Below are 22,161 nucleotides of genomic sequence, written 5' to 3'. Positions count from 1 at the left end.
ATTTTGACTACAAAGACGTATCAAAACTCCTTTAGAAAGTAATATGACGGGGGAGCCTGGGTGGCTCAGTCGTTGGGCGTCTGCCTTCGGCTCAGGTCATGATCTAGGGTCCTGGGATCGAGCCCCGCATTGGGCTCCATGCTCTGCAGGAAGCCTGCTTCTCCTTCTCTCACTCCCACTGCTTGTGTTCCCTTTTTCACTGTGTCCCTCTCTGTCAAATAAATAAAATCTTAAAAAAAAAAAAAAAAGAAAGTAATATGAGGGGCGCCAGGATGGCTCAGTTGATTAAGCGTCTTGCCTTTGTCCTCAGGTTGTTGGGTTCCCTGCTCAGCAGGGAGTCAGCTTCTCCCTCTCCCTCTGCCTCTCCCCCTGCTCATGCTCTCTCTCTCGCTCTCTCAAAATAAATAAATAAAAAATAAATTAAAAAATAAATAAATAAAATCTTAAAAGTAACATGAGCTATAAGAGGAAATCATCTAGTTTTTTGCTTTAACATTTAGTTCTGCCATTCATATTTTATTGGACCATAAATGGATATTCTCTGGTTTTATTTATTATTATTATTATTATTTTTAAGTAAGCTCTGTATCCAATGTGGGGCTTGAACTCACGACTCCAACATGCTCTATTGATTGAACCAGCCAGGTGCCCCTCTCTGGTTTTAGAAGTATAGCTGGGTCAGTGTAGTTATGTCTACTTAACTCTGTAACTTGGAGTATAGTTGACAATGTTACATTAGGTTCAGGTACACAACACAGCGATTGCAACTTCTCTGCATGTTATGCTGGGCTCACAACAAGTGTTAGCTACCCTCTGTCACCATATGGCACTATTACAATATCAGTTATGTCTTTGTAGTTATCTGTCTTTGCTGAGCTTAAAATTAGGACATTACACATCTAAGAACAAATATATCCTTAATGTCTTAAATGTTACAAACTCTTCAAAGTTCTGTGAAAAACAACCATCTCCACTATCTCGACTATCCACTGAACAGAGCTTCCATTTTCTGATTTACTTTCCACAGTTGTATTATGCTGCTGGGTTTCCCTTTTTCACCATACTTTTGGACTGTTTTTTCCCTTACATCAGTTGGTATATGCACAGGAAGGAAGTACCGGACAAACTGACTTCAGGAGTTCCTTCAAGGCAAGGTCTACTTAAAGATAGCAACGCAGTGCTTTCTACATACTAGGAACGCAATAAACACTTATGGAATGAATGTGGCATGTTTTTCCTACAAAAAAGCTAGGGACGCCAATAAGCTGTGCTGTATTTAAAGTAAACTTTATCTTGTGGGGGATGGGCAAAATAAGGGAAGAGGATTAAAAGCACAAACTTCCAGTTATTAAATAAAATAAGTAAGACCTGGGGGTAAAATGTACAGCATAGGGAATATAATTAATAATATGCAACCACGTTGTATGGTGACAGATGGTAGCTAGGTGTATCAAGGTGATCACTTTGTCATATATATAAATGTTGAATCACTATATTTTACACTTGAAACTAATACTGTATGTCATCTACACTTCAATTAAAAAAATAGACTATATCTAATTCTGGATTTTCACTGTTTGGAGATACACACATTCTGACTTCCTCCTAATTAATGCACAAAGGCCCTGCCCTAAGAGGCCAGGACGGCCCAGCAACAAAGCTGTTAATAAAAACAAAAACAAGTAAGACAAAAATCTCAGCCCTGCCTCAATTAATTGCCTTACCACCCCCACACAAGCTGAATTCCCAGTTTATGCTAACCAGTCACAATCCTCATTCTCATGCCCTGAAACCTCAATTTATATTCCATAGATTCGCAATTTAAAATCTAGATAGAGGTTGCACTAAGGATTAGCTTCTCCATTATTTAAAGAGAAAATCCCAGAGTGTCATTGGAAGTGCTAAAGGAAAACTTCAAGCATTCTGAAATATTTCAAAATCTATTAACGATATTTATATGCTCCCATAGCAAAAATATTTACTCCAATCACCATAAAACTTAATAATCTATTAAGCATTTCAAAATCATTTTTAATTAACTTTACTCCCAACCTACATATTCCCAATTTTACATATTAAACTGTAACACTCAAGACAAATTTACCATCATACTGGTGACATGCAATAAAGAAGGGATCTTTCTAGAACTTCACTATCCAATATGGTAGTCATTGGTCACATGGGGCTATTGAGCACTGGAAATGGGGCTAGTCCAGGTTGAGATCTGTTGTAAGTGTAAAATACACACTGGATGTTAAAGACTTAGTACAAAAAGGAGAGTGTATTTAGCTTTTATATATATATATTTAACATATAATGTATTATTTGTTTCAGAGGTACAGATCTGTGATTCAACAGTCTTGCACAATTCACAGCGCTCACCATAGTACATACCCTCCCCAATGTCTATCACCCAGCCACCCCATTCCTCCCACCCCCCACCACTCCAGCAACCTTCAGTTTGTTTCCTGAGATTAAGAATTCCTCATAGCTTTTATATATTTTTTAAAGATTTATTCTTAAGTAATCTCTATACCCAAATGTGGGGCCAGAACTCACAACCGCGAGATCAAGAGTCACATGCTCTACTAACTGAGCCAGCAGGTGCCCCTTTTTAGCTTTTAATATTAGTTACATGTTGAAGTGATATTTGGGATATATTGGTTTAAGTAAAATACATCAAGTTAATCTCACCTCTTTTTACTTTAAATATTATTTTTATTTTTTATTTTTTTAAAGTAATCTCCATGCCCAACGTGGGCATGAACCCATGACCCTGAGATCAAGAGTCACATGCTCTACCAACTAAGCCAGCCAGGTGCCCCTCTTTTCACTTTTTTAATTGAAGTATGGATGACACACAATGTTACATTAGTTTCAGGAGTACAACATAGTATTTTGACAAGTCTATAGGGTATGCTGTGCTCCTACCATCCGTCACCATACAATGCTATTACAATATTATGGACTATACTCCCTAAGCCGTGCCTTTTATTCCCATGACTAGTCCTTGCATAAAACTGGAAACCTGTGTCTCCCACACCCCTTCACCCATTGTCTATCCCCTACGCCTCTCTCCTCCGGCAGCTATCAGCTTATTCTCTGAATTTATGGGTCTGTTTCTGCCTTTCATTTTTTTTTTTTTAGATTCCACACATAAATGACTCATACAGTATTTCTTTCTCTGAGTTATTTCACTTAGCATTATACCCTCTAAATCCATCCATGTTGTTGTAAATGACAAGATCTCATTTTTTTTTTTAAGACTCTATTCATTTATTTGACAGAGAGAGACAGCAAGAAAGAGAGGGACAGAGAGAGAGAGTGCACAAGCAGGGGGAGTGGGAGAGGGAGAAGCAGGGAGAAGCAGGCTTCCCGCTGAGCAGGGAGCCCGATGTGGGGCTCGATCCCAGGACCCTGGGATCACAATCTGAGCAGACACCCAACGACTGAGCCACCTAGGCACCTCGATCTCATCCTTTTTTATAGCTGAGCAATATTCCATTGTGTCTTTATCCCTTCATCTATCAATGGATCTTTTTACTATCTTAATACAGCTACTAGAAAATTTTAAATTACATATGAGTGGACATTATATTCTTCTTAGCATTGTTCTAAAGCAACATTTGGAGCTCTTGACGTGATAGGAAGTATACATTAGAAGATAAGGGGTCTTGAATAACGTCTCCCATTACAGTTCCCTGTTGCTCTCTCTTTTACATACTGATCACTTTCCCGGAGTCTTCAGCACAGGTGGAAAAGCTGCCACGCCAAGTGATCACTGTACGCCTGTGGGACATCAAACCACATGGACTCTAACCATCCTTGCTTTTTACAGTTGATTTCATTAGAAGCTACAGTGCATGCCAGCCAAGAAGGAACATTTTTTTTTAAAGATCTTATTTATTCATGAGAGACAGAGAGGCACAGGGAGAAGCAGGCTCCCCGCTGAGCAGGAAGCCCAATGCGGGACTCCATCCCAGGACCCCAAGATCATGACCCGAGCCGAAGGCAGACGCTTAACCGACTGAGCCACCCAGGTGCCCCAAGAAGGAACATTTTTAATTGCAGCAGTTAAGACTTTTGGGGGGATGATTTTCCCAAGACAGGGTTGACTAAATCTTTGCACAAGGCATCTAGACCAAAGCAAGGGCAGAAGAGAAGGAAAACGGGATCACAGGTGGTCCTGGAGAAGACCAGAAAATGGAAGCAAGTTTAAGGAATACTCTTAAGGTGATCTATCTCAAGGGGGAACTTTTTTTTTTTTTAATGTTTTATTTATTTATTCATGAAAGTCAGAGAGAGAGAGAGAGAGGCAGAGGCAGAGGGAGAAGCAGGCTCCCAGCCTAGCAGGGAGCCCGATGCGGAACTCGATCCCAGGACCCCGGGATCATGACCTGAGCCGAAGGCAGACGCTTAACCATCTGAGCCACCCAGGCGCCCCTCAAGGGGGAACTCTTAAATCATCACTATGAGCCCTGGATCTAATTGCAATGTCATCCCACTTGCACATGCTGAACATGTACAATGTGCCCTTAATCAGTAGGACCACTGGGTGTCACCTGATTCACACAGACTCCAGTGTAGCTCGGTGACTGATGTGTGACTGATGGGTGATATCTAGTGGATCCAGTACAGCAGCCGCTGCCCATACACGGCAATGGAGCAGTGGAGCTGTGGCTAGTATGACTGAAAGCTCAATTTTAACTTTTATGTAACTTAAAGAAATTTTTTTGGGGGGGCGCCTGGCTGGCTCAATCGATTAAGCATCTGCCTTCGGCTCAGGTCATGATCCCGGGGTTCTGAAATGGGAGTCCTGCATTAGGCTCCTGCTCAGCGGGGGGCCTGCTTCTCCCTCTCCCTCTGCTTGTGGTCTCGCTCTGTCTCTGTCAAATAAATAACATCTTAAAAAAATTTTTTTTTTAAGTTAACTTAAATTTAAATTAACCATCTGTGGCTGGTGGGGGTTGCGCTGGCCACTCCAGGTCTAGAGCCTTGCTTCCCCAAGTGTGACTGCAGACTAGCAGTGCAGGACCCTCTGGGAGTTTGCTAGAAATGCAAAGTATTTCCGACTCCACCCGGAGTTCCTGAAGTACATCCCACAGTGTACAAGATTGCCAGGTGGTTCCTATGCACATTCAAGTTTGGAAAGCCCTTAGAGGACAGGGTCTTATTTGAAATTGTATAAAAATTTAGCATATCTATGTATGTGTAGCTATGTGTGTGTGTGTATACACACTTGCCCTCTTTCCCTCCTCTGGAGGCAACATCCATACTTTTTCCTCCGATTTTTCAAGTTCATGATCCAAAACTGAGAAGTTTTAGCCTATAGGACTGGGCCCTATAAATTCAGAAAGCAGATTTCACTGAACAGAGAGAACCGTGAAGTGATCCTTGGTTCTACAGCCACACTCTTCAATTTATGGAGGGCGGAGCCGGGCCCTTCACAGCTCTGAGTTCTTCCACTGTGCTTTCACCTCTGCACGTGTGGGAGCGACACGGTATGCGGTTTCTGCTTCAGAACACCGCATATACACACACCAGTACGAAGTTTAGGCCCACAAGAGCATTCCAGCACAACGGCAGCTTGTGCTCACTTGCACCGTGTGGCACAGCTGCTCAGGTTTCAGGTAGCCCTGTGCTACTGCGGGTGCTACCAAGGTTTTGGTTGGACTCATCCAGGAAATGTGGGTTTTTTTTAAATAAAGTTATGCTTTAATTTTTTTTAAGATTTTATTTATTTGAGAGAGAGAGAGACAGCGAGAGAGGGAACACAAGCAGGGGGAGTGGGAGAGGGAGAAGCGGGCTTCCCGCTGAGCAGAGAGCCGGACGGGGGATTTGATCCCAGGACCTGGGATCATGACCTGAGCCGAAGGCAGATGCTTAAGGACTGAGCCACCCAGGCGCCCTGGGAAATGTTTTTTATTAGTGTAACTAATGGCTGTCTAGTTACTATCTGCAACATGAAACCATAAATAAAAACAGTTGATAATAGGAGTGTGAATATTTAGCTTCTTAGTTAATAGCGCTGGGTTTACATCATAATAAAAAATAATGGTCTTTTATTATTTCTTTTAGGCAAAAACTGAGAACATAAGGTATATTTATGTTGAGAATGAGGCTGCCTTCAGGCTTATAAATTTGCCTCAGAGAAATGTCTTCCCTTTGTTAAGATCAACAAAATGTCCTGACGTTGATGCTACGGCAATGATTTATTCCAAGCGGACAAGTCCCTGGTGTTAGATGGGAGGTCCCCAAGTCTCAAAATGGTGCTAAGACTCTGCCTTGAATCGTTATTTCCCCAGCGGTGTTTAAGAAGAAACATGCACAAACTGGCAGTTGGCTAATGCAGTGAAAAATGGACTCATCCCATAGGGCCGTAAGTATTTCCCAGATGAAGACAACATTTCTAAGTTTAGCCTCACTTTTTTTTCCCAATAATGTAAATTTATAAATGCAGAGCTACTGAATGCACTTGCATTAGGCAGTTAGTCCCCTTCATGAGCACTTTTTCACTCATCAGTCTGATGAAGGAAAGTAACTCGCTAGCAGTGGAAAGTGCAAACAGTCCAATATACATTTAACAAATTTGGCTTTGGTAGGCCAGAAGATTCTTTAGAAACTAGCCAGCTGAAAGGGTTCTTTCCCATGAGATTTCTAATCTTTTTCACCTCTGCAGTGTGATGGATGCCATTAAAATACAAGGGATGAAAAACAGTTCTCCGTCTTCCACTGTCAGACCTGGGACAATTGTCACCCACACCGCCATGGTGGGATGTTCCTGGTAGGGAAGCTTTTCTCCATTCTTCTCTCCAGAAAGCACGCTGGGAAGCAAGGGAGGGGTGCTACTGGAAGAATAAGCCTGAATCCAGTCCAACATGGTCCAACATGGTCCAACAGCCATAGAGCCTGGCGCTCAACTGTATGATTCTCATGACATCTCACACCCGAGGACACATCTTTGTGCTGACACCATCTCTGAGGATCCCTCATTCACTTCATTCCTTGCCCTCAGTCTGGGCCAAGGTTCTCATTTGCGCTCGGTTTTAGATAATTTACTCGATTAACATAACTAGTAGAAAGGAGTTTTAAAAAATATTTATTATATTTTGTTTTAGAAATGGTAGAAAATAAAAATCGGTGCACTTATGTCACACACACACTTGGAAAGGCCTATTTAACCTTCCACGCCAGAGACAAGTTTTACACAAGGGCCCGAAACGGAAACACCTACACTGAAGGTGACGAAGGCTGATGCTGCTGATTGGGGGAGCCCTTGGAAAGGTTTAAAGTTTTCTTCTCTGCTGTCATTCATCTTGGGGCAAATAACCAGTCCAGTGGAAGGAGTTCTGAACATAAAAGGCACCTAGAGTAAAAATCAGACCTTGACTAATAAAAATAGCTGCACGCGTTTACATCGAGAAAAAAAGGTCCTATCAATGCAACTGTCCTGCAAGGCAATGAGAATATAAATGCAAAGCTATTGCAACTAAAAGATCTATCAACACTTACCTAAACCTGGTATAAGAGTTAGATGATGACACATCACTTTTGTGTTTATAAACCTTAGATGTTTTATCATCATTTAAATAAGCATGAGTCCTGTACTTGTATTAATAGCCAGGGGTGGGGTATTCTATTTATTCATAGTCAAGATTTATTTTGTTGCATTTTCTCTTAAAATGCATCGTTGCATACTCCATTCATGGATACATTAAAAATTCATGTTGTCCTTTAAGAATGTAGCAAAACCTAAAACTGCAACTTTAAACCAAAGTCGTTTTAAATTATGATAAAGCCAGGAAAGCTGACATAATTTTACTATGACTTAAGCACCTGAAATATATTCTGATCAATTTATATCCTCTGAGCTAGAATTAGGATCCTCAGGACTTGTATATGTGTACAAATATTGCAAATTAAGCTAATAAAAACCTGAAAAAATACAAATCATCTTGAACTGCAAGGACCTGAAGTCCACCCAGGGGTCTGAACAGGAGGCGGGCGGACGTCCGGGGAAAGGCTCAGCGGAGCCAGGCGGTGTTCAGCTGGGTCTGCTTCTTGATGCTCGTGTCCACCTTCAGCACTTCGCGAACGGCCATGGTGGCGTAGGTAGAAGGAGGGAGAGAAAAATCCATCTTCAGAGCTCTGTATCTGCCTTCTGCCAGGCGAGAGAGAAGAGGACGTCAGAAAAGGCAGGCAGCAGCAGACAGACTGGGGCGACTCACAGCACCTGTAGAGGAAGGAAATAACCCCGCTCCTTTCCTCGGGCGCCGCTTCCCGTGGGGCCGCAGAGGGCGAACCGTGGAAGTGAGACCTGGGCGGGTACGACCCAGCTGAATCCCTATGGTAATTCTACCTGGAACCTTCGTAAAAAGGGCAAACGTGACACAAAAGTAACAGAGTGAAAACAGACAATGGAATGGCACCAAGAATTTGACAATAACAATGCAAATTTCACGCGTTAGACTCCGTTCATGGCACCTGTGTTAACTGGGGGGGTGGGGATGTGGAGGAAATATTTGATCATCTAACACCACAATCTTCTGTAATGTTCCTTCATTTTCAGCGAAATCTACCATTTTAATTATCAGGCTATAACCATGAAACTAAGACGACAAAACACAAAATAGAAATCACCGAGCTGGTGGAAAGTAGTGGTGACTGCAAGAGTATTTTTTTTTTCTTTCTTTTAAAGGACTTTATTCATTTATTTGAGAGAGAGAGAGAGAGAGAGAGAGAGGCAGAGCATGAGCAGGAGGGAGGAGGCAGAGGGAGAAGCAGACTCCCCGATGAGCAGGGAGCCCGATGAGGGACTCGATCCCAGGACCCCGGGATCATGATCCACCCGAAGGCAGATGCTTAACTGACCGAGCCACCCAGGCGCCCGTAATTTATGTTTTTGACTGAGAAAACATTTCACAGTTGACAAAGAACTGAGCACTGAGTAAACTTACCAGAAGCAAACACCGGTGGCGGTTTCCCTTCCAGGTTGTCCACATCTGTGTTGAAGAGTGGAATTTTAGGATCATCGTATGCAACGACTTCCCTTCAGAACACATACAGAAAGAAAAGTGTGAATGTGAACAACCATAAACAGTACTAAGCTGCTTGCTGCCGTTTGCTTAGAAAGGAGAACACACAGGCCTGCTGGAACTAATTCTGGGTGGGACCATTTGGTAACAGGACAGGGTCAGATCATATATGTGAGTATTGCCTTTATATTAGTATACAGCAAGGTGACAAAGGACGCCAGTCTGTATAAAAAAAAATATAAAATGTTTCCTTAGGATAGAGATTCTCTTTATACGTACTTGATAAGTACTACACTTTGCACAGATGCGAATGAATTAATAATGGCATTTATGTTTTCTCCAGAGTGGTTTTCACTACTAACAACACTGCATTACTCATGAGGAACTGCTCTCTGGAGTGGGGAGGACCAAGTCCAACCCTGCCAACCTCATCACACAACCCAGAGTAGGGAAGATAGAAAGGGAGAATGAGATGGAGAGAGAGGAGAGAGAGAACTTCCTGGCAATGGACAACTAATTCAAGATTTCGTTTTAAAAATTATCAAATAAAGCTTTAGTTTACATTAGGTACTGAAATATTTTAAATGAGTTAATACACGTTTATTTTTCTCTTTAGAAACATGATATTAAACAGATCTGTGTTTGGAACTCACAGCTAATTCTTTTTTTTTTTTTTTTTTTAAAGATTTTATTTATTTATCCGACACAGCGAGAGAGGGAACACAAGCAGGGGGAGAGGGAGAAGCAGGCCCCCCGGCGAGCAGGGAGCCCAATGCGGGGCTCGATCCTAGGACCCTGGGATCATGACCCGAGCCAAAGGCAGATGCTCAATGACTGAACCACCCGGCGCCCCCACAGCTAATTCTGAATAAAGGTAGCTTGCTCAGGGATAGCTCTGTAAGCAAATCTCGAATTTTAAAAGATCTCTTATTTATTTTAGAGAGAGAGAGAGTGGGGGGAGGAAGGGCCCTCAAGCAGACTCTGGAGCCAGAGGCGGGGCTCAATCTCACCACCCTGAGATCATGACCTGAGCCAAAACCAAGCTGGACGCTTAACTAACTGAGCCACCCGGGTGCCCCAGCAAATCTCAATTTTTTATTAATAGGGAAAAAGTCTATTCTCTGCACATTTCTTCAATAATTTAGCAAGGTCAATAAAATGTAAACCTAACCACTTTCACTCATTTGTTTCCTGATGATTTGAAAAATCCAAGTAGTAGCAATAATAATAATAGTAATAATACCAAGTAGCACTTCTACACCAGGTTGTAAATACTGGAAAATACACAGATGATGCAAAAGCTTTCAATCTCACATAATAATTCAGTTCTATTTTATTCCAGACTATCACTCACCAACTGACATTCTGAGGACGAATAATGATCTTTCGGTAGGCTCCTGATAAGGAATAATCTCGAATTTTGTGTCTCATGTTGTCAATATCCAGATTGTCTGCTGTGAGCATTTCCCTGTAGGCTTCACTGACTATAAAATACAAAAAGTTAGTCGGAATGCAGCATGCCAGCAAGCTACCTTCAGCTAGACTACAAAGAGAGTAACATGTAAATTCAGTTAGATCGTCCTAACAAAACCAGTCCCTCTAATTTATAATCCATCCTGTTCTCTGTAATCAAAATTGAGGGACTTACTCCCAGGACTAGGTGTCTCCAGCTGAGGTTGGACCAACTTCTAAGTTATCTCTTGCAAGCAACCAGAGTATCTGGAGCGTAAGGTTCTTAAGCTAACTACAAAAAGCATTTCTTTAATTTTTCTTTAAGATTTTATTTGTTTATTTATTTGACAGAGAGACACAGCGAGAGAGGGAACACAAGCAGGGGGAGTGGGAGAGGGAGAAGCAGGCTTCCCGCTGAGCAGGGAGCCTGACTCGGGGCTCGATCCCAGGACCCCAGGATCATGACCTGAGCCGAAGGCAGACGCTTAACGACTGAGCCACCCAGGAGCCCCTACAAAAAGCATTTCATCAGAAGTTATTCACCTACAATTTATACATGCTCAGAGTTGGAAAAGACCATGTACAGAGGCCTCAAACTCTTTCTGGAGGAAGGAAGATATAAATAATATATATACATAAAAATAAAAGACCTGGGAAAACCATCTGAGCTCAGCCTTGCACCTGATGTGGACTCTGTTTTATAACACCCGAGAGAGACCGTCATCTAGCCTTTGCTTGCTGGGGCCAGTTACGGGTAACCACTTCTTCGTGAGAAACACAACTGTTAGAAGTTCCTTATTCCAAGCTGAAATCTGTCTTTCTAGAACTTCTGTTGACTGCTTTGGAACACGGCCGATTCACTGCGCTCTTCCACGTGCACTCATGAGTACTGGCCCTTTAAGCCATCTCTTCTCTAGGCCACCCAACTGTCCCTTCAACTGTCCCTCTGCCATTTCTGTATTCCCCACAAAACACTTCATCGGTCTCAGGATAGCAGCCTGATGTTCCGTAAGAACTCCAGATACTTTATGTAGACTGTCAAACTAGGCCTTTACAAAAGTAACAATTTACATTTAACCCTATTCAATGCCTTCTGTGGTTCTTTTAAAAAACCTATTTTTCATATAATTAGTATTAACCATTCTGGGTAACATAATTTGCAAACATGATAAACAGATTTCTTTATTCAAGTTATTCATAAAAAATACTGGGTAGACCAGGGTGAAGGAAAGACTCACAACACACCTATAAGACAACACGGATCCCAAATTGAGCATTGCTGGACACCGAATGTGCGTATGTTACCAACCCACAGGCCCGAACCACCACCCATCCAGTCTGTGAGCCCCTATCTTAGTCACAAGGTTTTCATGAACAGCTTGGTCAAAGGCTGTGCTGAATTTATAGATAACTGGTATTAGCCCACATTTCTGATCCTGAGAGGTACAAGAAAGAAGAATAGAATGTTTACTTTCTCTTTCTTGGAAGCTCTGAGCATCTTAAGTGCTTTCCTTCTCACCAGTTCCTGGTATCAGTGCCTCCCTGGGGCCTCACTGCGTCATCAGAGTAGGAAGAACTTCCCTGCCCCCTCCCTCATCTCCCTTGTCATTTTCTCCTCCTCGTCTCTACTCCTGTCCCTCAGTGGAGTCAACCTCACATAAATATTAGGAGCACAGCATTTTGATTGTGTTAATCAACATGGAAGTGGCAGATGACTAACTTTTTTAAGTATTTGCATTATCAAAGAAGGGTGTTAATACCTAATCATTCTATAACTTGTACAATTTCAAGGAATATAACACTGACAAGGAAAATTCATTCTGGTCCCTTGAGAGAAAAGATGGTTTGTTTGTTTTAAGTAGGCTCCACGCCCAGTGTGGAGCCCAACATTGGGCCTGAACTCACGACCCTGAGATCAAGACCTGAGCTGCGATCAAGAGTCAGATGCTTAACTGAATGAGCCACCCAAGGGCTCCAACAGAAAAGATTTTTTTACAAGAAATAACCTCCCACAGACCAGTTCTGGCTAGGTGTAAATTTCCAGGGTCAGATCCACCAAGCTGGTCCCATGTTCAGAGCTGCTTTCTTTTTCCCAATTTTTGAATCCTTGAACAATGAAAGTTCCAATCCACAACCTCCCCAACCCTAATCCATTAAGGTAACGGAAGTAATTAATAACAGCCTGTGGGGAATGGGAAATAAGGGTGGTGAATTCTAACTTTTCACTCTATAAACTTCTGTGCTCGTTGACTTTTAAAACACAGTTTTTTAGCCTTTAAAAAAGGCTAAAAGAAGCAATGTTAAAGTAGAACTATCCATTCACTTTCTCAGTGACTTTTTCCAAAGCCTTCCTATCTTTAATAAGCATTAGTGGATTTCAGAAATTTAAATAATGCCAGTAATAACAGGAACCCTAGTAACAATACCAGTACTACTACAACTACCGCTGTGACAGCCACCACCACCACCATTTTGTTTCTTAATTTACTCATCCAGGGGCGCCTGGCTGGCTTAGTCAGTGGATCATGTGACTCCTGATCTTGGAGTTATAAGTTTGAGCCCCATGCTGGGTGTAGAGATTACTTAAAAATAAAAAAAATAAAAAAAATAAATTTTAATTATCCATCTGAATACATCCCTTCCTGGGGGACTTTATATGTAAACATGATTTATAAATGCTTGAAATCGAAACATTTTCAAGTCTGATGGAAATCAAAGTTCTAAAATTATATTTCAAGTACTGATTTTTTTTCCCCTCTCACTCTACCCTTGGCGGCCAGTGGCTTAAATATGTCAGACTTTTTTTTTTTTTTAAGATTTTATTTATTTATTTGACAGAGACAGAGAGAGCACAAGCAGGGGGAGCGGAAGGCAGAGGGAGAAGCAGGCTCCCTGCAGAGCAGGGGGAGCCCGATGTGGGGCTCGATCCCAGGACTTTGGAATCATGACCTGAGCCGAAGGCAGTTGCTTAACCAACTGAGCCACCCAGGTGCCCTGTCAGACTTCGTTTTAACTATTTTCCCCAGACAGGGAACTTACTTTTATGCTTTGGGTAGATAACATCGAAACCCGGCAAGGGCATTACCACATCATGGATGGAGTAATTATTAACATCTTCTTCATCAATGTAGGTGGCTGTAGCTGCCAAGTCACAAATAGAGAAATTAAGAAAAATTATGAAAATAGGTAATATTTGCATGAGCCTGATCTTCTTCTTTTTTTTTTTTAAAGATTTTTTATTTATTTATTTGACAGAGAGAGAATGAGAGAAAGAGCACATGAGAGGGGGGAGGGTCAGAGGGAGAAGCAGGCTTCCTGTGGAGTAGGGAGCCCGATGCGGGACTCGATCCAGGGACTCCAGGATCATGACCTGAGCCGAAGGCAGTTGCTTAACCAACTGAGCCACCCAGGTACCCCTGATCTTCTAAAATTATACACATCTAAGAAGTCAGAAGTGCAAGCTGACATGGCTGAGTGGCCTACAAAGCTTAAAGAAATGAAGTTAGAGATGTTTTTGTCTTTTCTGCTCTACCCAAGAAATAAAAATCATGGACTGAGAACAAGTGGAAAGTAAAAAAAAAAGAGAAAAGTTTATTTCTCAGCTGCACCCTCAATTTTTTAGAATGTTTGCTTTTTTTTTTTTTAAAGATTTTATTTATTTATTTGAGAGAGAGAATGAGAGAGTGCATGAGAGGGAGGAGGGTCAGAGGGAGAAGCAGACTCCCCGCTGAGCAGGGAGCCCGATGGGGGACTCGATCCCAGGACCCCAGGATCATGACCTGAGCCGAAGGTAGATGCTTAATCTATTGGGCCACCCAGATGCCCCAAACTGGATATATATTTTCATTAAAGACACAGATCCAAACTGTTCAATCTGAGTTTACAATGTCTTTCCATTTCAACCTTACTAGACATCTCTTGCTCTCTCTTAAGTAGTGGCCAGGCTGGATTTTAAGCACCAGTGTCAAACAACTCTAGTTGGGTGGAATAATGAGGATATCTGCCTTTTTACCTCCTTTGAGAACAAGGTCACCCGGAACGGGCTTCAGTCCATACTCTTCTATTCTCTTGCTTACCATGTTATTCCATACATAGCTTTGGTAGCTATGAATATACATTAAGCGATTATTTCTTGGTATCTGGAAGGAAGAAAAAAATGGGGAAGGAAAAAAATACATATTCTGAATATTAAAAGTACTGTACTTTCCAAGATATCTCACTTGTTTAGTGGTGACCCCAGGATAAGCAGCTCATACCTTGTCATTTTTCTAATAGCTGACAGAAACAGTGACTGACGTGCAGCACCCAGTATGAGAGACAGAACCCCTCTGACTCTGACTACGGGTGTTCACAGTCAGCTCCGAATGCAGTGGTTGCCATGCTTTCATGCAAATAAAGCAACGCTGGGAGAACCTCTACCCTGAATCAAAGACACAGTGCTCAAACTGTAGAAATTTACACATCACTTACAGAGCAAACAGTGTTTTCTTCCTGATAATTCCATGGAAGGAGAAAACCTAGATGACTGAATGGACAACTAATTTCACGTAGCAAAAATTCTGCTTTTTTTGTTTGCCTGGGGAAGCGTAAATAAGACTGAAGTTTAACTCTTCAACTTCAGTCTATTCTGGGTATAGATATCTGAATACTAGCACAGGCCACACATGCCAAGATGGGACCCACTGTTGGAACCACCACGAAGATACCAAAGAAACGCGATCATTTAAACCACTTCTCGTGCAACCTCTTACTTCGGTAGGTTACAGTGCTGATGCTGGAGAATGATCAAGAAATAACCTCTAAGACGGATTGTGAATTTCTAAGTACCAAGATGCTTAATATAATTTCTTTGCAGATAATATTTTCCACTTTAATGCTTTTCTCATGCCGTCAATGTTAATAATTATTGCCAACATTTCCCCCACCCACCCACCACCCCCATCGCCATTCAGGGTACAAACAAGGATCACTCGGGTAACACGGCACTCAGAGATCACCAAAGGATCCTTATTTCCCTTTTGCTCTTTCAAAATTTAGTAAAATACTTAAAGATAAAATTTAAAAAGCATTAAGCCACCTCAAGTCATTCGCCTGACTTCACAAATAGCACTCACTATGCCAAATGCAGAGACTATATTCTTCATTCCATATTTTGAAAGTCCTCGAAGCAGCTGCCCTTCCACACACCTTTTGACAGGAAGTTTTCTGAGGGCAGCAACTGGGTCTTTGGTCTTCGCCCACTCTTCCCTGCACTTAACCAAGTAGCCCTTTTCGGCTGGGGGAAAAAAAAGCTGTGATTGAAACAATTTATCAAATAGATAGATTTCCATAACTTAATGGGCTTCCTAGAGAACACAAAATTAGAAAATGCTCTTTGTAATACAGGTACTCTGAACAGCTTCTGTTCACCAGCGAATACCCATCAGAATGTGAAAAGGCGGGACAGGCAGAGTGTACTGAACGAGCCGGCTTTGTCCACCTACTGCCACCCCAGGATTTTTTTTTCTTTCTTTTAGATTTTATTTATTTGACGGAGACACAGCAAGAGAGGGAACATAGGCAGGGGAAGTGGGAGAGGGAGAAGCAGGCTTCCCGCTGAGCAGGAAGCCCGATGAGGGGCTCGATCCCAGGACGCTGGGATCATGACCTGAGCTGAAGGCAGACGCTTAACAACTGAGCCACCCAGGTGCCCCCACCCCAGGATTTAAAGACCATTACTGTTCCATGATCACGGCTGATTCAACACAAGACAAAACCCAGGTAGTCCTTTCTTCCTTCTCTTTTTCTACTGTGTTGGCAAATTTAATAGGCCACTCTCCTTAAAATTAGACAACTTTATCTCTTTTAATTTGCAAATGAATAACTACCCAAAGGGCGTAATTGTTTTGATAATTTGTGTTGTTTTTGTTTTTGTTTTGTTTTTGTTTTTTTTTGAGAGGCTCCATGCCCAGCACGGAGCCCAATGTGGGGCTTAAACTCACGACCCTGTGATCAAGACCTGGGCTGAAATCAAGAGTTGGACGCTTAACTGACTGAGCCACCCAGTGCCCCTGTACAGTAGTATTTAAATCTTTTTTTATACAGTATGAATGCAGAGGTACTTTCTGGGAAGTTTTTTTTACAAACTCTTCAAATACCTCAACATTTTTTGGCCCAGTTTTTACATTCTATTACACTATGCTTTAACAAATTAACCACAAGTGAAACGTGTCTGGATTCCTGCATGTTCAGAGATTTAGTAGTGCATGGGGAAAAGGAAATAAACGTATTAATTTATCAAAGAATAAATTAGATGAAAACAGGATATAAATTATAAATCTCACATATATAATTTATGAAAAAATGAACTATCCTTTTTATTTTACTGTAAAAACAATCTTTAAATTCTGAAAAAACTACCCCCAATATGCACACATACTTTTTATTCAAAGCAATTCCATGAATACCTAACAAGATATTCTATTTTTTTTAATTAACATGAATTTTATTCTCACCTCCAGAACGGGGTTTCAATATTAAATCCATGACTTCAGTCCAGGAATTCTGTAGGATAGCTCTAAAATTAAACATCATTTATTTTACTTAATTTTGCAGTACGATGAATTTTATATGTCAAAATCTGTGCAGTAACAAATCATGTTAACTTTATATATTTTATTAAATGTAAAAGTAAGTTGAAAAACTAATATAATGATAAAGGTTTCAAATGTAAATGCCAAAGGAACTTAAAAAAGAGAACAAAATGAAGAGCATGTTTACTCATTAACATTTAGTATCACGTCAGTTTTAAAATGCTAGTAGTATAAATCCTACCAACTCATTAAGCTGTTATACATGGTATTATATGTTTAAATCAAAGTTAAGTCTTTCTGCAGTAAAACTTATTTGAAACTTCTCAAGAAATCTCTCCCCCTTGTTAAATACCTTCTTGCTTAAACAAACAGAATAAATAACACTTTATCCTTCCTATTATTCTTGCCAAAATGGAAATATCTTTATTTTTGCTGATAATATATGCTTTTTTTTTTAAAGATTTTATTTATTTATTTGACAGAGAGAGACACAGCGAGAGAGGGAACACAAGCACGGGGAGTGGGAGAGGGAGAAGCAGGCTTCCCGTGGAGCAGGGAGCCTGACGCGGGGCTCGATCCCAGGACCCTGAGATCATGACCTGAGCTGAAGGCAGACGCTTAACGACTGAGCCACCCAGGCGCCCCTATAATATATGCTTCTTAAAAATTACATAGTATATAAGAAAGGTTACCTGTTATCTAATTAATATTATCTAAATTAACACTTCAGAGAGTATTTTTCATGACTTTTTAAAAAAAGATTTTTTTTTTTTTTTTAAAGATTTTATTTATTTGACAGAGAGAGACACAGTGAGAGAAGGAACACAAGCAGGGGGAGTAGGAGAGGGAGAAGCAGGCTCTCCGCTGAGCAGGGAGCCCAATGTGGGGCTCCATCCCAGGACCCTGGGATCATGACCTGAGCCGAAGGCAGACGCTTAACAACTGAGCCACCCAGACGCCCCAAGATTTTATTTTTTTTTAAGATTTATTTGAGAGAGAGCACAACAGAAAGTGAGAGGGAATGAGTGGGGGGGGAGGGGCAGAGGGACAAGCAGACTCCCCATTGAGCAGGGAGCCCAAAGCAGGACTTGATCTCAGGACTCAGGGATCATGACCTGGGCCAAAGGCAGATGCTTAATCGACTAAGCCACCCAGGGGACCCCTTAAAGATTTTATTTTTAAGTAATCTCTACACCCAATGTGAGGCTAGAACTCACAACCCCAAGATTAAGAGTCACGAGCTCCCCTAAGCCAACCAGGTGCCACCATGACGTTTTTGAAACATCTATAAGCATATCCAATTTTTCCTTTAACTTTTATTACATTGTATTTTGCCATACGAGAATTCTGTTCTGTGCATCATATCTGAATTTTTTTTTTCCAATTAAGATTTCTGGTGTTGGGAGTCATGCTTAGAAAGGCCTTCTCTAGGGGCACCTGGGTGGCTCAGTTGGTTAAGTGTCCAAATCTTGGTTTTGGCTCAGGTCATGATCTCATGATTGTGGGATAGAGCTCCACAGGGAGCCCCAAATTGGGCTCCATGCTCAGCGGGGAGTCTGCTTGAGATTATCTCTCTCATCCTCCCCCACCCCCCACCCACTCACTCTGTCCCTCTCTCTAAAATAATAAATCTTTAAAAAAAGGAAGGCCTTCCCCACCAAAAGAATATAGAAATCCCTTCTACTAATTTTTGTTTCTTTTAGTTAACTGGGATTTTTATTTTTCATATTTAAGTTAACCTATATGGGATATTTTTGCATATTAAACTGTATAAAATGCTGCTTAGTATCCAATGATATGATCATGTGGATTTTTTATCTACTAGTGCGATTAATTACATAACAGATTTCTTACTGCTGCCCATCCTTGCAGTCCTGGAACAAGCCACGCTCTATCAGTCTTTCAGTATTCTCCTGGGTGACACATTATGGAGCTGGCTAGGCTATCCGAAACACCTCTAGAGAGTGGAGAACTAGTTCAGGACTGGGCACTGGTCTGTCAGGTATCATAGAAGATGTCAGTGTTCAAAAACCTCTGTTACCTGGCTGGCCACTTGATTTTGTGACTAGGTTTCCTGTAGAACACCCGTGCTCATCTGTGGACACACTGCGTGCGTATGACTTTCACACTGTTGTAATGGCAGCGCTGAGCACCTGCTATGAACAGTCCATGGCCCACAAAGCCCAAGATATTTACTGTCTGGCCCTTCACAGGAAAAGTCTGCCAACACGTGGTATAGTTTCTGAAGATGCGACCACATACATGAAAGTTCAGTACTATTTTGAGTTAATTCTTATAAATGGTGTGAGACAACTTGTGATGGTGTGAAGGATCCAGCTGCATTTTTTTATGTGTATATCCAATTTCCCCAACATAATTTGTTAAAAAGACTGTCCTCGGCGCGCCTGGGTGGCTTAGTCGTTAAGTGTCTGCCTTCGGCTCAGGTCATGATCCTGGGGTCCTGGGATCGAGCCCCGCATCGGGCTCCCTGCTCAGCGGGAGCCTGCTTCTCCCTCTCCCACTCCCCCTGCTTATGTTTCCTCTCTCGCTGTGTCTCTCTCTCTGTCAAATAAATAAATAAATAAATAAATCTTAAAAAAATAAAAGGACTGTGCTCTCCTCGTTGAATGGTCTTGTCACCCTTGTCGAAAATCATTTGACCACGTATGCAAGGATTTATTCCCTTAACAAAGAAATATATAATTCATATATCCATGTATATGGATAATTCATATATCCATGTAATTCATCTTCATTTAAGTGCATAATTCAATGGCTTTTGGTATACTCACAGAATTGTGTAACATTACACAATCATTATGGAACATCTTTAGCACCCAAAAAGAAATACTACACCCAGCAGCAGTCATTCTCCATTACCCCTCCCCCAAATGTAGGCAACCACTAATCAACTTTCTGTCTCTCTGGATTTGCCTATTCTGGATATTTCATATAAATGAATCCTATAATACCTTGCCCTTTGTGACTAGCTTCTTTCACTTAGCATGTTTTCAAGGTCCATCCATGTTGTAGCAGGTGTCGGTACTCCATTCTCTTTTATTGTTGAATAACATTCCATTGTACAGATACATCACATTTTGTTTATCCATTTATCAGTTGATGGGACATCTGGGTTGTTTCCAATTTTTTTGGCTGCTATAAACATTGGTGTAAATTCTTGTTTTCAAAAAATTGGTGTAAACACGTTTTCAATTCCTAAGTATATACCTAGGAGTGTAACAGCTGAGTCATATAATAACTCTACACCGAACCTTTTGGGGACTAGCCAGGCTGTTATCCAAAATGGCTATACCATTTTACATTTCTACCAGCAGCACATGAGGGTTCCAATTTCTCCACATCCTCACCAACACTTGTTATTGTCTGTCTTTTTGTTTTAGCTATCATAGTGGATCTGAAGTGATAGTTCATTGTGGTTTTGAATTGCTTTTCCCTAACGATTAGTGATTCCCTGATGATGTTGAGCATCTTTTTGTGTGCTTACTGGCCATTAATCTATATTTTTTGGAGAAATGTCTACTCAGATCACTTGCCTATTTTAGACTGTTGTCTCTTTGGTCTTTGAGTTGTAAGAGTTCTTTAAAAAAACTTTAGAGGGGCGCCTGGGTGGCTCAGTCGTTAAGCGTCTGCCTTCGGCTCAGGTCATGATCCCAGGGTCCTGAGATCGAGCCCCGCATTGGGCTCCCTGCTCGGCGGGAAGCCTGCTTCTCCCTCTCCCTCTCCCTCTGCCCCTGCTTGTGTTCCCTCTCTCGCTGTGTCTGTCTCTGTCAAATAAATAAATAAAAAATCTTAAAAAAAAAAAAAATAGAAGAGGAGATGAGAGATCAGCAGCAACTTAAAAAAAAAAAAAATTTTAGATATAAGTCATTTTTCCATCTTTAATCTATAAACTAAGGGTTGTTTTGTTTTTTCCTTAGGAGGTCCTATGATGGTAACCGTGGGCTGCTCTGAAGCTAGGAAATATTCCTATGTTATGGAAACTGTTAGTCTGAAATCCTGACTGGACTGTATACTGACTGTATACTTAGGGCCTACAATGCAATTTTTGTTCCTTTCTGTTTGTTTTTGATAAATCTGATCTCATTTTCATTAGCCATTTTATATTATCTTTGGAGTACAAAATCTGCAGGGTCCCATGGCTGTTCTTCTGCCAAATTAACTACGAATTCAAAAGCTGATACAGGGCACCTGGGTGGCTCGGTTGGTTGAGGGTCTGACTCTCGGTTTCGGCTCACATCATGATCTCAGGGTCATGAGACTGAGCCCCGTGGAGGACTCTGCGCTCAGGGCAGGGTCTGCTTGAGATTCTCTCCTCCACCCACCACCTCCCAACTCCACTCGCGCTTGCGCTCTCTCTTCCTAAAATAAATGAAATATTTTTTAAAAAGCTGATACAGTGTGGGGCGCCCGGCTGGCTCCTCAGTGGAGCGTGCAACTCCTGATCTTAAGGTCATGAGTTCAAGCGCCAAGCTGGGCATGGAGCCTACTTAAAAAATAAATAAAATGCTATTTAAAACAAAACAAAACAAAACAAAATTTAAAAAGCCAAAAGTTGATAGTCTTCCCTTAAACATTGAAAACATTATCATTTATTATCTAATAATAATGATTATTAGTTACTTTAGTTTTCTTCTCAGCAAAAATTCTTTCTCTGGTTAGTATGCTCTATCTATCTATCTATCTATAAGATTTTATTTATTTATTTGACAGAGACACAGCGAGAGAGGGAACACAAGCAGGGGGAGTGGGAGAGGGAGAAGCAGGCTTCCCGCTGAGCAGGGAGCCCGATGCGGAGCTCGATCCCAGGACCCTGGGATCCTGACCTGAGCCAAAGGCAGATGCTTAACAACTAAGCCACCCAGGCCCCCCTGGTTAGTATGCTTTAGTATTAAAATACTACTATCTACTTATTGAGCACCTACTATATCCTAGATATAGCAACAGGTGCTGCAAAAATATCACGTCACTTCATTTTCACCACCCTGTGCAGTTAGCATTATGATCTCCATTTGACAGATGAGTAATCTGAGGCTCAGAACGGCCTGAACTTTTAACCTTCTCAATACTGCCTCAAAGAAATA

The 22,161-nt window shown here is 41.4% G+C and overlaps 1 protein-coding gene across 3 annotated transcripts in view; it reads right to left on the bottom strand.

The window, feature by feature from the left end:
- Nucleotides 1-7,083: 7,083 nt before the first annotated feature.
- The window catches only part of PUS7 (pseudouridine synthase 7), a 51,582-nt gene continuing 36,504 nt past the window's right edge, over nt 7,084-22,161 (bottom strand). For all 3 annotated transcript variants that reach the window (XM_036067435.2, XM_036067436.2, XM_078060035.1), the window contains 7 exons: nt 16,982-17,043; nt 15,602-15,762; nt 14,500-14,626; nt 13,527-13,628; nt 10,390-10,519; nt 8,958-9,049; nt 7,084-8,161 (listed from right to left, as the gene is read on the bottom strand). In XM_036067435.2, coding sequence (XP_035923328.1) covers nt 8,025-8,161; nt 8,958-9,049; nt 10,390-10,519; nt 13,527-13,628; nt 14,500-14,626; nt 15,602-15,762; nt 16,982-17,043 — 811 coding nt within the window. In that variant the 3' untranslated portion in view covers nt 7,084-8,024. The remainder of the gene's footprint in view (nt 8,162-8,957; nt 9,050-10,389; nt 10,520-13,526; nt 13,629-14,499; nt 14,627-15,601; nt 15,763-16,981; nt 17,044-22,161) is intronic.

Source organism: Halichoerus grypus, chromosome 12 (assembly GCF_964656455.1).
Source record: "Halichoerus grypus chromosome 12, mHalGry1.hap1.1, whole genome shotgun sequence".
NCBI classification, from domain to species: Eukaryota; Metazoa; Chordata; class Mammalia; order Carnivora; family Phocidae; genus Halichoerus; species Halichoerus grypus.
This window is presented reverse-complemented; position numbering and strand designations above follow the sequence as displayed.